The following is a 17,939-nucleotide window of genomic DNA, read 5'->3' on the forward strand; positions in this document are numbered from 1 at the left end:
TTTCACGTGTACAATTTTTACAAAATTTTAGGCCAAAATAGACATGTAAACTAGAAATTATGAATTTAGATGGCTTGAATCAATAAATTGATTAGGGATATTTCACTCAATTACCACATGTAACGAATAATATTGAGTTATTTAAGAAAATTTGGAACCATTGAAGAAACACAATCTTGTAAATACTCTATTCAGAAATAATAGCATTAGAGCACTAAACAAGCAATATATCTGTGTTTGATAATCATCATACTGAATACGTCAATAGAAAATCATTGTTGTCATAAGCTTAGTTCCATGAACACCTTTCAGGCATTTTATTAGCTATAATTCTAGTTTGATAACGTTCATTAAAGTTTTTTTTTTTTAAGTTTGTTAAAGTTTGTTCCCTACTGTGGAAAGATGGGTCTAAACATTATGCTGATAGTCTTCGCTTTTTATGAGAACTATATGTGAGTATTCAAACATAACTTTGTTTTCTTGCCTTGCTGATATCATATTAGTTTTAAAGAAATTATGGCTTTTCTAAGTGAAGAATGCTTACAGTTTCTTGATCGGTAGGTTTTTAGTTTTTTATATCACACTGAAAATGAAAATTGAATGAATTTGATACGACTAGATGGAAGCCAGTATAATATGAAATTTGATTTTAACTGACACTGTGCAAACAGCACTAAATTTAAATAGCATTAAAAAGGAATCACTTCACTTATATGGGCTACTTTGTTCAAATTAATAAAAACAATGTGAAAACTTGTAGTACCCTTTATTGAAAACTTTGAAATATTTTAACGACTATTTTCAACCAATGTACCTAGAATACATTGGTACCCATTTTACTAAAATTGGTACCTCTACTCTAGGTACCTTGGTTTCGACCATCATTTGGAAAATGACCTATGGTCGGAACTAGTCGTTATAGTATTTTAAAATTTTTCATAAAGGAAACTACAAGTTTTTATATTGCTTTTATTAATCTTGGAAAATCATTTTGAAAATGACCTGAGTTATGGTCGAAACTAGTCGTTAAAAGAATTTAAAGTTTTTAATAACGGGTACTACAAATTTTTATTATTACTTTCCTTGTCCTATTACCATAGGTAAGGAAAGTATTGCTTTCCGAAAAAAATTAAGGTACCCCAATTTCTAAATTTCTATACGTTTCAAGGTCCCCTGAGTCCAAAAAACTAGTTCTTGGGTATTGGTCTGTATGTATGTGTGTGTGTGTGTGTGTGTGTATATATATGAGTGTATGTGCGTCTGTGTACACGATATCTCATCTCCCAATTAACGGAATGACTTGAAATTTGGAACTTAAGGTCCTTCCACTATAAGGATCCGACACGAACAATTTCGATCAAATACAATTCAAGATGGCGGCTAAAATGGCGAAAATGTTGTCAAAAACAGGGTTTTTCGTGATTTTCTCGGAAACGGCTCCAACGATTTTGATCAAATTCATACCTAAAATAGTCATCGATAAGCTCTATCAACTGCCACAAGTCTCATATCTGTAAAAATTTCAGGAGCTCTGCCCCATCAATGCAGATAGATTCCCAATTATCAGGCTTCAGATACAATTGAAACAAAGAAAATCGAGTGGAGTAGATTAAGCATGAAAATCTCTACAATTAATGTTCAGTAACATTTTCACCTAAAATTGAAAATAAGCTTTAAATTTGAGAAAATGTGATTATTCAATTGCAAATTATTGTTGATTCTATTAAATCATTCACTATGAATAGATAGCAGACCTCATGTGTGTCTCCAGCGTTATTGCCCTGTCACCAGCTGGCTCAAATATTTGAATAGTAGACTTGAGATGCGCGGGAACACTAGCGTCAGTGATCAATTTTCATAACGGCAAGGAAAGTTGTGTGAGTGCGCCACATCAGATTTTTCGGAAAACAATTTCAATTTTTGTATTTTTCACAGGATACAGTGCAGAGCTTGCAGTGTATTGCCTGGTGGAATTCCACCCTGTTTCCCAGATACAAAACTATCAGAAAAATACAAAGAGATAACCTACGAATTACCTGACGATAAGGAATTCACATACGATCTTGTATCTACCAATGGGTTGGTGAGGCTCGGCAAGCCGTGGGAGGTGAATACTGGTAATAGTTCTGACACTGTCACGTGAGTTTCAAATTAATTTTATGATAATTTGACATTTTGGAAATTACTAAAAATTCAATTGATTGAAATCCTTTCTAAGTCCTGCTTTACAAAATTGAGCTAAATTAGAACAAAAGAGAAACCTTTTTGAGATTAACAAGGCTTTATCAAACATTAAGGCTGTGCAAGGGCTAAAAATAGACTTTCTACTGGTGATATTTTTCAAAAATTTTCGATTTGTATACTATCAAGCTATGAAAACGGGAAAGTTTTCTAGGGAAAACATTTTTTTGCGATCTTTACTTTTTGAGATATGAGCGCCTTAAGTTTAAAGTTTAAACTTTTGGGACAGAAAATTCCAAGTTCGGTAAGAGATAAATCCATGAGATTTAGAGGATAGACTCTATATGGTATTGTTGATCTAGTAAAACAAAACGTTCCTGAAAATATCAATTTTTAAGAAAGTTATTCAATAACTCTCAATATAATAGACGTTATTTTTGGTCATTTTTAGTAAATTGAATAACTTTCTTAAAAATTGATATTTTCAGAATTTTTTTGTTTTATTAGATCAACAATGACATGAAGAATCTGTCCTCTAAATCTTATGGATTTATCTCTTACCGAATTTGAAATGTTCTGTCTCAATAATTTAAACTTTAGGCGCTCATATCTCAAAAAGTAATTATCGGAAAAAAATGTTTTCCTGGGAAAACTTTTTCATTTTTATAGCTTGATAAAATCAAAAAACTTTGAAAAATGTCACCAGTAGAAAGTTTATTTTTAGCCTTTGCACATCCTTAATGACACAGTAAATAGAACTTGCTCTGCTGTTCACATTTCACAATTTTTAAATTGTGTAAATTTCTGTCTGCTGGGCAGAAAAATTGCGGTGTTTCTATGTGAAAGCTTCAGCTCAATAATTATGAGATTTCATTGGGCTTATTTTAGTTCCGCATATTACTGCAAGAATCTGCTAAACGTCGATCGTCTTATATGATTCTAGTAGGCTAGCAGATAACCCGTGCTCTACAAGGGTCTAATTATACACTTGACAAACTGAAAACTTGTCCTACTGAAATCTTGAAATATTCAAAAAAGGTCTATAACCATCCTCGGTATATTATGAATATATATATGCAAAATTTCAAGTTAATCAGTCCAGTAGTTCAGACATGAACTAAAATTCCTATCCCGAACGTGTGTATAATCTGATTCTTTCCTCTGTTATACAGAGTGATTATAAAAGGACTTTACTTCTTTGCACATAAATATTTATTGAAATCACTTACATAATTGAGAAAGGAGTCATTCTGTTACAAAACACTCCAAGTTAAAGGTGTTGGTGTTATTTTGATTCGATGTGACAGCCGTTGGTAATACATCTCACCGATAAATCGATTACTTGTCACACTCGTACCAGCATATCAGGCGTAACTTGTGCAACCACAGCGATCCAAATGTAAACCGATTTCGGAGGTCATTACGATTTATTGTATTATAGAAGAATTTTGATTTATCTCAGTATTTTTATCAATATTAATTCATGTTTCTTAAAGATGTGAACGTGATACCTCAGATGGATCGTATTTGGAAGAATTCCAGACCAAACTGAAATGGCATGGTATTTATGATGATGATTACAAAGAAGTGGATGTCAACTACTATTTTGTGATAACCAAGAGAAAAGTGTGGAATTGCAGTGGCGAAGAGGTGAGAGAATCGGTGCGATGTGATAGGAAATATCATAGAATATTCTAATGATAACTATTGGAAAACCCTTAAGGTTTCTTTATCTTTCAAGTTGTGCTAATATTTTACAGCTGGCTATAAGTCAGTTTATGAATTTCGGGGATGAGATATTTTGATTTTCCACAGACGCACTCGCTCACTCACGTTTTTACTATCCACAGACGACGAAAGTCTCAGCTGTTTTTCCAAGGATGAATTATCCTTTTAATGTACTTTAGCGAGTTTTCCCAGGGATGAGACCTGGTGCAATCGAGTTTTTATATCATAAACCTACTAACTTATGCTACAAATCTCGTGAAAATCGTTGGAGCCGTTTGACATAAATAACCAGATATGAATGGATATAAATAACCAAATATAAAAATATAAACAGATATACAGAAATTGCTCGCTCAATATAATAGGATATAGTCTGAATAGAATAAGTTTGAATTTCCATGTGATCGAATTTCAGCGTTGTCTGATTTATGAGACTGTGTCATGACTCCTATGCAAACCAATGTGATTGACAATGTGATAACACTGATGAGGTTAGTTAGCCAATGCGACGTTGTCACATTGAATACTTCCAGGAACATGTGCTTGCATGATAAAGTCGCAATAAAATACAATCCGGTAACGCCAGATTTTTATGAATTATTGTGTTTTATGTATCATTGAGAAAAAAGAAAATAAATAAACGCCAATATTTGGTAGACTGATATAGTTAGTTTATTAAGAACCGTATACAGATACGTAGATACTTCGTTCAAACGGAGAAATTCCAGCTGTTCGTTTAAACCCCGTATGAAACACATTATGATAAATGCATCCACATCCACAAGTAAACGTGATTTAGCGTTGAACTTAATGTTAGCATATGACCCTAAGTAAATTGGAGAAAAGAGCTCTGGCTGCTATTTAAAAACCAGTGACAATAATCAATGAGAACCAAAGATTACTTTACCCTTTTTTAGTCTCAGTTCTGGTTACACGGTGATTAATCCCACGAAAACCAATCAGAGAAGCTCTCTTAACAGAAAGGCCTTCTTTGATCGGTTCTCATAAAATCTATCACGGTTAGAATTTAACCGGATTTTTTACAACAAGGTCTCTGTCTGAACTTATTTTGTGAACTTATCAAAGTATCTTTTTTCAAGTCTGAGTCTGTACCTTAACTTATTTTGTTCAGAATAAATATCGATTAATATGAATGTTTTTCATGACAGAGCACACAGACGCCGTCTCTCCATTTCCTGAGGATTGTAACGGAGTTAGTGGCAACTGCAAGCCTGAAGAAGCTCTCTTTCCGAGATGGTATTCAAGTCACTTTTGTTCCTCATCAAAAAATGCCCAAACAAGAACCGGAAGGACAATTTATTCCAATAGTCAGAGAAGTGAAATACCTGCATCCACAAGACTACAAAGTACTCAAATATGGTGAGTTGATCTTCGAGACCTTTTTTGACTGAATGATAGTTATTTACAAAATAAAAATCCTATGTATTAAGTTCCAATATAAACAACTTATTACAAGAAATTATGTTTGTGAAATACACTTTGAATGGAAATAAATTTGATTTTAATACAAACTACAAGAACAAAAATCATGTTTTTGTACTCAGGGGACCTTGAAACGTATAAAAAACTTCAAATTAGGGTAGGCTACCTTAATTTTTTTGGAAAGCTATACTTTCCTCACCTAAGGTAATAGGGCAAGGAAAGTGAAAATAAGAGCATTCTCATGAACACAGTAAGCCAAATAACTTTTTAGAAAATGGTCTGCATTGGCGCAAATGCCTGGGCACAAACCAGAGTTGCATACTCAGATGTTTACAGAGAGGAAGGAGACACTAATTTTGATGCATTCAAAAGCTTCTTGACTATTGAAATTCATTGATTATCATCCATCAACAGAATTTTTTCATTTGTACTGCTATTAGAAAATGTATTTCTTATTTTTAGAACTCGTGACTGGAGCACAAGCCTTTTTTTTCCAGTCACGCCAAACACTATTGTATTATAATGATTATTTTGTTGATACTCTAGTTTTATACTGTGACCAATTCATATATATAATTGGATTTACATGTTTTGTATATGGTAACTTGTCGAGCAGCCTATTCAAGGTTTACTTATTAATTCAAAAAAAGTTTTTTCTCCCTCAGGAAAATTCTTCAAACTTTCCCTCAGGGAGAAAAACAGTACTTTTCACTCTGGATATACAAATAACTAATTCCTAATCTATTTTATTCTACATCACAAGAGAAATCACAACATATTGAGGCTTACAGCTTTCTGCCAAAACAAGCCTTATTGAATATAGATTGTTGATCATACAGAACTAAGTTAACGAAATAAGTATTCGATTACTGAGTATGATGCCCGCATAAGCCATAGATTTATGCATAAGTGATAAGAGTGAGAGATTTGTTCCGGGGGAGGAACAGTTTTGGGCTGTGCCTGTTGTTCCTGCCCCAAATTATTTTACATAATAATTAAGTATCATTGAATCAATGGAAATAAAAAGATTTGGAAAGCGGTTGTCTCCTATTCTTGTATCATATCGGTCAGATAAGTTCAGAGGTATGCAATCAAATGCAAAGTCATTAAACTATAATTGTGAACACGTACTTGAACTTCATTTATATGGATAACTGGATTATTTCTTTATGCTTTTTGAATTTCCATATTGCTGTTTTTAAATAACGAAACGTGAATACATTATTCACGGAAGACAGGGTTTGAATTATAATGATATAATTAACAAACTCATCTACCTTTTCCTGTCATTTGTATTGTACAGAGGGATACCTAAAGCTGAATCAGCCTAAGAAAGAAGATGAAGAAAAATGCAGGTAAGAATATGACTATCAAAATGATGATGGCTATTATAATGTGGAATACATCTAATAATTATTTTTGATTTCAAACTCGCCTATAAGGGCTTTTGAACTTTCATTTGAACTGTTGGTTCAAACTCCACAATATGTTTAGAAGTAGAAGGTTTACCATACGTTCTACATTAAAGGATTTATCTATAAAGAAAAGAATTGGCTTATACACGTACGGGAAAGGAAATTCAAGAATGACGCATCATCACGTCTGAACTACTGGACTGATTAACTTGAAATTTTCCATATAGATATTCACTTAACCAACCGAGGATGGTTATGGGCCTATTTTAAGTCTACAAGATTTCAATAAGTCAAGATTCCAGTAGGTCAAGTTTTTAATTAGACACTTGCGGAGCACGGGTTACCTGCTAGTATAGGATAAAAAGTATACATAATTCTACAGATATTACTAACTATTATGCTCCTCTAACTTTTGAGTTTCAAAAATTTCTCAGTTATGTTCCTAGTTCAGTGCATTCCAACCCATCAACATAATTAATAACCCTTATTTGTATGTTACTTTGCCACACACAGCATTTTCAAAGAAATTAACAAAGAGAACGATGCAGTATTCAGAGAAATAAAATTGTCATCTGATGCCTATTTAGAGTTGATTGACAGAGCGCTGCCTACAAATTCAGATGAGTTAGCAACGTGAGTTAGATTTTTGTTTAAAATCTTCAATCAATTTTTTTTTTAAATGAATTGAATTGAAATCGGATCTAAATTAGAATCAATCGAACTGAATTGAACTGAATATTCTCTCAAGATACAAAACAATACATTTAATTTCAATTTAAACTTCCTTTGTGAGGAACATGAATTCGAGAAACTAGAAATATCTTACACAGTCAATTCATCACATCTCCATGAACCATTCACCACCATCTTTTTACACTTCCACTCTCCATCATTGACTAATTTCAAATTCAAAAATTTAAATTCAAATTCAAATTTTATTTATTCAAACACAATATTTACAATCAGAATCTGATATATTTTACTATACATTATTATACTTTATACTTTATTGGACTATACTTTATTATACATTATACCCTGTACAGAATTACTTCTTACTTGGGATGGACATGCGCAGCAGAGAAATCACACAACAGAAGGGATACAGAGGCGCGATGTTGCCGTTTTGAAGCTGCCAGCGATCTCCAACTTCTAGTGACTGTTCATGTGCTCATGCTACACATGCGAAGTTTCCTGTCTGAAAGCGGTCAGACGACTGACAAATTGGCAACTGTGCTCGACTTATTACTCTATTAATCACTGTAATTGGCTGATCTCCCTCCATTTCTCTGCGCAGCATATTCCTCCAAGTCTGGAGTAAATTTGTACGGACTATATTTGTTTTCATTTTTCATCACAAGTTCAGTACACAAGTCCACTTGTTTTCAGACATCTCTATGTCATTGAAAAATTGTTGCACTTTTTTCACTCTATGTCATTGTAAGCCAAAAAAAGCCACCTCTTAAAAGTGTTCCTCAAGGTCATCCACAGGAGAATATATAGTGTGTGTGAGAGCCAAATATCCCCAACTCAATTTGGCTTTATGAAGGCGGTCAGCACTAGAGAGGCACTATTTGCAGTGCAAGTCTTATTTCAGAGATGCCGCGACATGAATTATTGTGATGTATACGCATGCCTGATGACTATCAAAAGGCATTTGACCGAGTAAAACATGAAATGATGGTCAAAATACTGAATGAAGCAGGTATCGATGACAAAGATCTGAGAATAATCGGGAACCTCTATTGGGACCAGGTCGCTAACCTCGGAGTGGAAGGAGAACACACGGATTACATAAAAATAAGGCGAGGTGTCCGACAGGGTTGCATACTCTCACCTCTTATTTTCAACCTCTACTCGGAGCACATCTTCGGTGATGCCCTGGATGGCATGGACAAGGGAATTCTGCTAAATGGATGTAGACTGAATAACATCAGGTATGCTGATGATACCATTGTTTTTGCTGACAATCTTGAAGACTTGCAAGCCCTGGTGGACAAAATTACCCATCATAGCAGTCAATATGGGCTTGAAGTCAATGTAAATAAGACCAAACTTATGATAATCAGCGAACAAAATATCACAGGAAGCCAACTATTCATAAACCAAGCCGCTATTGAGAGAGTTGATCACTACAATTATCTAGGAACCATTATTGATGAGGACTGGAGCAATGCACATGAAATAAAAGCACGCATAGGAAAGGCAAGATCTACCTTCAATTGCATGAGTGCCTTCTTCAAAAGTCACAACATTACCCTTGACACTAAATTGAGACTCCTGCGATGCTGTCTTCTCCGTTCTCCTTTATGGTGCCGAATCCTGGACGCTTAATGAAACCACAACCAAAAAGATCAACGCTTTCGAGATGTGGCTATACAGGAGAATGATGAAAATCCCTTGGACTGCCAGGGTGACAAATTTAGAAGTTTTGAGGATGGTGAAAAAGGACCTGGAACTGATGAACATAATCAAGGCACGTAAGTTGGAATACCTGGGTCATATCATGAGAAACGAGGAGAGATACAGTTTGCTGCAGACAATTATGCAGGGGAAGATCTTTGGTCGAAGAGGACCAGGAAGACGCAGGGTATCGTGGCTTAAAAACCTCAGGACCTGGTCCAACAAAACATCTACACAACTGTTCCGGATTGCTGCAAACAAAGCACGGATCGCTATGATGATCGCCAACATTCGTAACGGATTGGCACCCTAAGAAGAGAAGAAGATGTCGTTGTAGAGTATTATTATAATATTACTATTAGACATAAATTCAAATCAAATTCTATTTTCTATCAATTTTGCTTTGATTAATTAATAAATTTATAACTTTCTGATAGTGCTCAATGATGATGATGATGATGATGATGATAATGATAATAATTGATTACAAATCATTCATTTTCATCCTCCCCATCAGCCTAAAACCTTGTGCGAATCAAGGTGGCAGCAGATACGACGATTTCAAGAATCGCTAAAAAAATTATGCCCCACTTGGAAACTCTCCAACTCCCGTCGCCGACAGTATGCGATTCGCAATAGAGTGCAGTAGGGTTTGGGCATCAACTCTATGAGAAAATTATCGACTGATCGCTGCATCATACAGTGATCAAATCTGAAACTTCCAGACAATATTGTTCCAAAATCTGATATCATTTGTTCAATAATAAGTACTCAAATTCAAAAGTGAATGAATGGAACTCAACCAACTTTTTGGACCAGTGTATGTTTCGAAATTCGGGGGAGGAAAAGTTTGGGGCTGTGCCTGATAGTGCTCTCCAATCATTTTAATGAATTGTGTTTCACGGAATTTCTGAATTGTTTTCAAAATTCATTTTTTCGAATTGGGTTTTCATCATTGAATGAATGAACAATTTTTCAGACAGAATCTATTTTACTTGCTGTTGACATTGAAAAAATAATTTTATTTTTAAGTTGCAAGTTGAATGCAAACGACCCAAACCTATATTCAGCGGCTTATCTAACTCCGTGGCTGGTGAAAAATGATGTAAAAGCTTCCCCAACGGAGCCGGTGGATGAATTGAATGAGATACGTTGCCGAAATAACTTCATCATTACAAAACATGAGCTGTGGAATTGCGAAACGAGAGGAGTGAGTAATAATATTAACATAGTTTCGTGAAGAACTAATTTCCTTAAATGAAAAAAAAACTGAATCAAACAATAATGTGGATATTTGACACAATATTGAATGGAAAGTAGATTTATTGGGAGTAAACTAACCGTACATTACATAAGTACTAGTTAATATTCACTTTTTCTATTCAATTTTCCCCCCTTTAAGAAGTCTTTGAAACCAAACAAAAATCGAATGTGTGATGGATGAGTGGCCTATCCTTCAAGGGGCGTTTCAAGCCATTCGAAAGTGATTTTTCTGATATAATGAAATAGTATAATTGATTTTTTAATTTTTTTTAACGAGTTAACGCTCACGATGTGTTCGGAACTACCAGGAAGTTATTTTTCAGATCACTGTTGGGGCGAGGCCACACGAGAGTCATCAAGACAGGAAGCTCTCTAATTACCTTATTGGATTAGCGTCCAGCAATCAGCTGATAATCAGCCAATCGGAGAGCTTCCTGCTCTGCCGACTCGTCTGAAAAACACCTCATGTGGCTTGGCCCTTAGCTAACCTCGAACAGACACCTCACCAACGGGAGAACCGATATCATGGTATCAGGTATTACAATATCACGGTTCTTCCGTTGGTACGTGACCCGATATTATAAGGAGTTTATATCAATCTGTAGGATAAGACGATTATCCTTGTCACTTGCCAGGAAATATATTCTCCTAGATTACCAATGTTTTTCATTGTTTTTCCACATTTTTCGATTTTATCTTCTCACTAATAATATATTTTTCATTCTTGTTTATAGAGCAAGAAGAAACTCGTAAGATCGATTCTGGAGTACATAGGTAGAGAACCTGTCAAGACTCTCCGGTACACCAATCACCTCAATTTATGGACATTTGTTTTGAATTTGGAGAAACAATTACAAAGTATAGCTGTAAGAGATGTGTCCTACTTTAATGAGAAGCTTGAGCGAGTATCCTACTGTAAGTTATTATGTAATATTAGGAAAAATAAAGCATTTATTCATATCATTATTTAACATGTAGATAGCATTTTAGCTGTAATGTTTCTATATAAAACGGTTTAGTTCGAACCAAGTAAATTCTTGATGACGGATATGAAAACTTACTCAATTTAGACTACACTACGCTTGAACAATCAAGATCCAGATTCAGATTCCTTTATTCAGATTCATTTGTTTGTTAAAACAAAATTGCTAAAGTGCTAGCGTTAAAAACAATCACCAGTAACAGTAGAATGATGAATCATGATGGTAAATCAGATTAACCTAAAGAGTCTGCAATAATGTTTAGCGAAGAAATATGATGAAATATGCGAAAGTTGAGATATTACTGTAATGTTTTCATATGAAACGGTGAAGTTTGGACCTTTGGATGTTCACTCTCAGAAAGGGTATCGATGATTTGAATTCAAATTCGAATTAGTTAATTCTTGAAATATGACATATTTACAAAATATAACAGTGTTATGGATTACATGTATATTCTCCCTACATGGATGATTTGTCCGTGTGCAGGGAGGAGTCGCAAATTTTCACACAGAAAGCAAACACTAGCAATAATGGAAGAAACCACAAACTATGAATGATAATGATATTAAGAAGAATAATAGCAAAGTTTACTATATTGATAAATATTGAAACTGAAGATAGAAAATAATTATTTGTTGAGGATACCCTCCTTTTCAGCACTTGGCCGTGAAAAGATTGGAGTTGGATTAGAGTTCTTTATTCATGTATGTTACTATATCTACTGGCTTATACACTAGTCTAATATCCATTGAATCACAGAGTATTGATATTTATTTAACGTATTCTACAAAGTATGGAAAATTACTCAATGATAATATACATCAAATTATCATATATGAGAACCAAATCTAATTATTTCTCCAGAGGTTTCTATCGGCTGCGTTTTAAAGCATAGTGTTCATATATTTTCTATTTATTTATCTTCATTTGTGCAAACTTGTATCATTGGAATCATTGGAAGATGAACTAGGGTAACCTTGGACAGAGATAAAATGTAAGAGATAATTATAATATAATGCTTTGGGCTATTTCTCTTGAGCTATTCCTTACCCAAATTTCGATAGACATCTGATATAACATAAATAAATAAACATGGATTTCACATTCACGGAATCCATTTTCCTCCTCAATTCAAATTATCATATTATATGAGAACCAAATCTAATTATTTCTCCAGAGGTTTGTATCGGCTGCGTTTTAAAGCATAGTGTTAATATTTCCAGATGGTCAAATCCAAGAGGATAAGGCTAAGTATAAGGATGTTAAGGATAAAGGTCCGCTATCGAAGATGTTACCGTCATCCAGTAAGGAGAAAAGCAACAAGCTGCCCCAGAGAAGCATTGTGTACGTATTGTAGCTTTTTTTGAGTTTCATAACTTTTCAGATACCGTAATAATGAGAATGATCGGAAAATTTCGAAATTTAGTACAACTCTGCTACGACATAATGTTGAAAGTTCTTCAAATTAAGCCAACGATGCCCCCGGAGTCGGCGGTTTTCTAGCGTTTTCTCAGCTTTCTAGAAATAAAAATTTTTTACTCTTTCTGCTCCCACTGTCTCTCAAATTGATTCTCCTGTGGTTGTTTTTCACACACTTAATCTGCCTATCACATGAGAAACCATAGTTGGCAAGGAATTTTCCACTGCTTTCTATTTCCAGCACAATATACCATTATACAATTCATCAATGGTTATCTATTGTGTTCTTTAATTCTGCTTTCTATGTGTTTTGTATGTTGGGAATAGATTGACTAATGATCAAAATAAAATGAAACGCGCATAATCAGCGTTTTCTTAGCTTAACTATAGACATAAAATTTTGTACACTTTCCACTGAGGTCAAGGAATGTTGCGTTGAAATGCCTTGAAAAACGCTTATAATAATGCCTAAATCAGTGGTTTTCTGCGTTTCCCAATCTTATAATAATTATTCAACACACCACAGACAAGTCATATTTTTTATATAATTATGTAATAATAAACTATTGTGTTTTGTTCATACTTATTTTTTGCTTTTCCACAGAAATATCTAATCTGGAACCATTAAACTTGGCATTGGAGTAAATTAACTTTGGAATACTCTAATACGGTGTTCTAGATTATAATCACTCACTTATCAAGACATTGTTATTTGTATATTGTAAAATTACTCATATTCATTCGAAAAATATTTTAATTCATTATGATGTAGCAAGTGAAACTGTTACCCAATTATGTAATGAATAAATGGTTCAGATAATCTAGTCAGAAGACGTTATTGATCCCCTTCTTCCAAGAAATCCCATTTTTTTTTTAAAGTTCTTTGTAATAGTACATGTTGAATTCAAAAATTCATTTGGAAGATTGTGATGGAAACATCTGGCATTATAGACTCTATTGACAATGTTTGTATTATGTACATTATAATGGACTGTGAATGTCTACATTCTCTCCACTACTCAGGCCAGAAAGTTGATTATAACACTCAAGAGATTATAGATGGACCTCAATGATGAAGAATGAAGATGACTGGAAATCAAATCAAGGATAAGAGTGGAGAGAAGAACGTTTGACGAGTAAGTCAGAAGGAGAAGAAAAAGAAGAAGAAGATGATGATGAAGAAGAAGAAGAAGAAGATGGAGAAGATGAAGAAGAAGAAGAAAAAGAGGAGGAGAGAATTATTATTATTATTTGTCTGATTCGCTTCATGGAACCATATTGGTCCAGTTCAGTTTGTAATGCTAGTCAGTGAACGAAGAGAGAATCATAACCGTTTCGACTTGAAATCATTTACAGAATCTTCAGCGGTAGAGCGTTCAAAATAATGTTCTCGCTTATTGTTGGCGTTTGGCCATGCTTGGCAGGTGGGCCACAGCCCACAAAAATGTCGCTTTTACATTTCTCACGAGTCAACCGGTTTCCCATGAGTCAATTGATGCTTTCCAGTCTCATTTCCCAAACTAGAAATTGCTAGTTTTATTTTAACTTCTCGTCAGATTGAAGCCACGAACAGTAAAATAGTTTACTTGAAAGACAAAGGCTCTACGACACTAGCGCCACTCAAACTGCTTGAGACTGAGTCTTTCGGTGATGTAGCATGATGTCTTTTCAAATGATAACGCTAAGATTAGGTTATTCCAGTTTCTCCTAAACTTACTCCAGTAAGGCCAGTTACTATCACGTCGAATTTTGCACGTACGATTTTTTGCCGTTCATATAGATTCTACCAGATTGAATCAAAGACCTTAAAGATGCATAGACTCACATGCAGCGCTAGTGTCGTACTTGGAATTGAAATCCGCCATTGAGGGGGCAACCCATAAGATTATTACATACCAATGCCACCAATGCCTTTGTGATCTATAGTATTACAAATATATAATATATAATATCTCGTGCTGAAATACCCCAATGGCGGCCTTCAATTTCAAGTATTCAAGTAAATTTCAAGTAAAGCATAGGCATTGTGGGTCTACATTTCTTTAAGGTCTTTGGATTGAATGGAACTTGGGAAACAAATGATGTGTTCATAAGTTTGCCAAGTTATGTTTAATCGAATAGGATTTATAAGGACAGCAAAAAATCGTACAAGACTAGACTGAGAGAAGCCAGTTACACTCACATCGATTTTTGATCATACGATTTTTCGCTATCCTTATACTAATTGGATCAGACATAACTTGGCAAACACTGATGTGTCTATCTGCACACATCATTCGTTTACCAAACTCCGTTTAATATTTAGGGCCGGTATCCGAGCTCGGGATTTAGCTAAGTTCTAGACTTTAAATAGCTGGAGTCAGAAAATTGGCTTTCCAAAACGAGTCGTAGTCGTAGTCATAGTCAATGTCACGTTTAAATTAAATTTCAGAAAACTAGAAAATTGAACACAAAATTAAATAAAGAGAAAATAGTGTAAAGTCTCAGATTGATTTGTTTGATTTATTCATGAATGTTTCATTTCGTCAAGGAAAAACGTTTCCAATAATTATAGAAATAAGAAAACAAAGATTTATTTTGCTGCAACTATTCACTGCGACTACGTCCCGTTTTGGAAAGCCAATTTTCTTACTCCAGCTGTTTAAAGTCTAGAACTTAGCCAAATCCCGAGCTCCGAAACCGGCCCTATGTTTCTGTAGATAAATAAATTCTAGAATATTGAACGGTACTTAGCAATGAATGATTGGTGAAAGAGTCAACAGGCTGAGCCCAACACTGTCGCTTTCAATTTTTTTATATAAATAGTCCCAAAATATAAATTATGTTTCATGATAATTATACAATATCATAAACTTAAGAATCACAAGGATCTTAATAAAAATAAGCTGATAATCCAAGAGAATCCTGAACCACAGTGGTAACAGAGGATCCAAGTGCGGTCCAGACAGAATATTAAATAACGCATGATATTTCTACCTGCTTATCAAAAGAGGATCTGTTTCCTACAGCCATAAAGAAACAATCGTTTTTCTATAAAGAGTTGTATATGCTATAGCGCTCTTGTGAATGTTATTGCAGGCTATATGATAGGACTACCCGTCTACCATCTATTATCCTGTCCTGGAGAATCCTAGATCAGCTTTTCAATAAATTATACCTTTGAGTTGAATGAGCATTTCTGGAACACAGATGTTATGGGCGGGTGCGGGCTCCGTAGGATCATTTTCATCACTTCTTTACCTCTATCATCAGTTGATTATAGTTATTAGATATATTAGAGGATTGTGGTTTAGATGTATTAGCAGGCTTATATCAGCTTCTGAGTGGATTTTGGTTGTGGAGGGTGAGTGAAATGGTTGAAGGACAGTAAAATGGTGATAAAAATAAGCTTATATGGCACCGAGCAAGTCTAGAGCTAGAAGAAAATGGGCGTATTATGTCCAAATATCGGGGCACAGAGCTTCGCTCGTTATTTATTTATTGATAAACAGAACACAATTCTTTAAAATAATTGGGGAAGGATTTTCATATTATAAACCTACTATGTTTCAAATTTCGTGAAAATCGTTTTAGCCATTTTCGAGATCTGTTTGACATCAATAACCATATGTATAAATACAGAAATTGCTCGCTTAATTGACCGAGCGAAGTGAGGTCTAAGATTCAAGTCGACGGTTTGGCATTTCTCTTAATGTTTAAATGTTTATATGTTTATATGTTGCGCATTCACCGCGAAACGCGGTAATAGATTCTCATGAAATTTGACAGGCATGTTCCTTTTTTAATTGCGCGTCGACGTATATACAAAGTTTTTTTGGAAATTTTGCATTTCAAGGATAATATAAAAGGAAAAAGGAGCCTCCTTCATACGCCAATATTAGAGCTAAAATCAGACTATAGAATTATTCATCATAAATCAGCTGACAAGTGATTACACAGATGTGTGGAGAAGCCAGTCTATTGCTGTATCTCCATAAGGTATAAAGTTTCAATTAGGTACTTGTGGATGAGTATACTGCGTGAGGTCTACTGTTCACAGAACTACTAGTATAATAGGAGGTCGTACCACATATTAGGATGGTACCTAGGTACCTAGGCCCGGTTGCACAAAAGTCTGTTGAATTTCAATCATGATTAAATTCCATAAGATTCATTAAGAGAAGTATTTTCTGAGGAGAAAGCTTCTCTGATTGGTTCTCGTGACATTTGATCAGGGTTAGAAGTTAACAGGCTTTTATGCAACGGGGGTAATTTCAAGTGAACTCTAGTTTTATGAATTCGAGTGGACGAGTTCTGACTACCAAAAACTAGATAATTATAAATATAAATGCATCATTTCTTCACTGATATAATTCGGACGATTATTTGCTAAATCAAAATACTGTAGTTATTTTGATTTCCAAAGGTGTGTAATATCTCGTAGTTCGATGCTGTGCAACGACAACTAATGCAATATTATCATATAATTTGTCAAGTTTTGAAAACTTTTCGGTTTGAAAAGCTACAATGATTTTTAAATATCTGAGAATAATGAGCAACTAGCTGAAAGTATAGTGTTTCTTTTATATGAATAATTCTATTTATCATCTATGAATTTGGTCAAATATTAGGCCAACTATTCATCCGTTTCATATCAAACATTCATTTGATCATCAACATTTCATATTTGTTTGCTTTTTAAATATGAATTGTGTTTAAAAATGAGTTTTCTTAATTTTAAACTTTATAAAATAAAAACTCAGGAAGTGAGAGTGCAAATTTTTAGTAAGAGAACATAGAGAACCCAATATATAACCTATAAACTTGAGTGTTGATGAGAAATGACATTATTTATTTATTTATACGTGGATACAATAACAAATCATATTGAGTAATACGGCGAGGCAGAACATCGAATAGGATCTCTTTGCCAATAAAAGCCATATGAATAAATAATTCTATTTTCTAAGGAGTACGACGGTAAACGAAGCAAGGTTCAAATAGTTGGTCAAATTTCTAAAAATTGAAAACAATAAACATGGGGTAGGGATTGGAATTTTGATATTTTATCCTCCTAACTAGTCCAGTTAATATTACATCAATAAGCCTGTATCAGCTATAATAT

The 17,939-nt window shown here is 34.2% G+C and overlaps 1 protein-coding gene across 2 annotated transcripts; it reads left to right on the forward strand.

The window, feature by feature from the left end:
- The first annotated feature begins 345 nt into the window (after nucleotides 1–345).
- On the forward strand, nucleotides 346–13,659 carry LOC111050342. Of its 2 annotated transcripts, XM_039440191.1 has the most exons (10): nucleotides 346–452; nucleotides 1,936–2,139; nucleotides 3,678–3,831; nucleotides 5,079–5,289; nucleotides 6,656–6,707; nucleotides 7,281–7,400; nucleotides 10,203–10,380; nucleotides 11,168–11,348; nucleotides 12,640–12,760; nucleotides 13,440–13,659. In XM_039440191.1, the coding sequence occupies exons 1-10, from the start codon at nucleotides 403–405 to the stop codon at nucleotides 13,447–13,449; spliced, it is 1,281 nt and encodes a 426-aa protein (XP_039296125.1). In that variant the 5' UTR covers nucleotides 346–402; the 3' UTR covers nucleotides 13,450–13,659. The 2 variants fall into 2 exon arrangements, with proteins under 2 accessions (XP_039296125.1, XP_039296126.1); XM_039440192.1 differs by lacking the exon at nucleotides 7,281–7,400.
- The last annotated feature ends 4,280 nt before the right edge of the window (nucleotides 13,660–17,939 follow it).

The sequence above is a fragment of the Nilaparvata lugens genome, chromosome 13 (genome assembly GCF_014356525.2).
Source record: "Nilaparvata lugens isolate BPH chromosome 13, ASM1435652v1, whole genome shotgun sequence".
Classification (NCBI taxonomy): domain Eukaryota; kingdom Metazoa; phylum Arthropoda; class Insecta; order Hemiptera; family Delphacidae; genus Nilaparvata; species Nilaparvata lugens.

What these genes read in the sequence shown, in the direction of transcription:
- LOC111050342 (XM_039440191.1), top strand. Translation starts at nt 403, where the DNA reads ATGGGTCTAAACATTATGCTGATAGTCTTCGCTTTTTATGAGAACTAT. An exon ending in GGAATTGCAGTGGCGAAGAG is followed by an intron (nt 3,832 to 5,078) that starts GTGAGAGAATCG and finishes TTTTCATGACAG; the next exon opens with AGCACACAGACGCCGTCTCT. An exon ending in GAAGATGAAGAAAAATGCAG is followed by an intron (nt 6,708 to 7,280) that starts GTAAGAATATGA and finishes TGCCACACACAG; the next exon opens with CATTTTCAAAGAAATTAACA.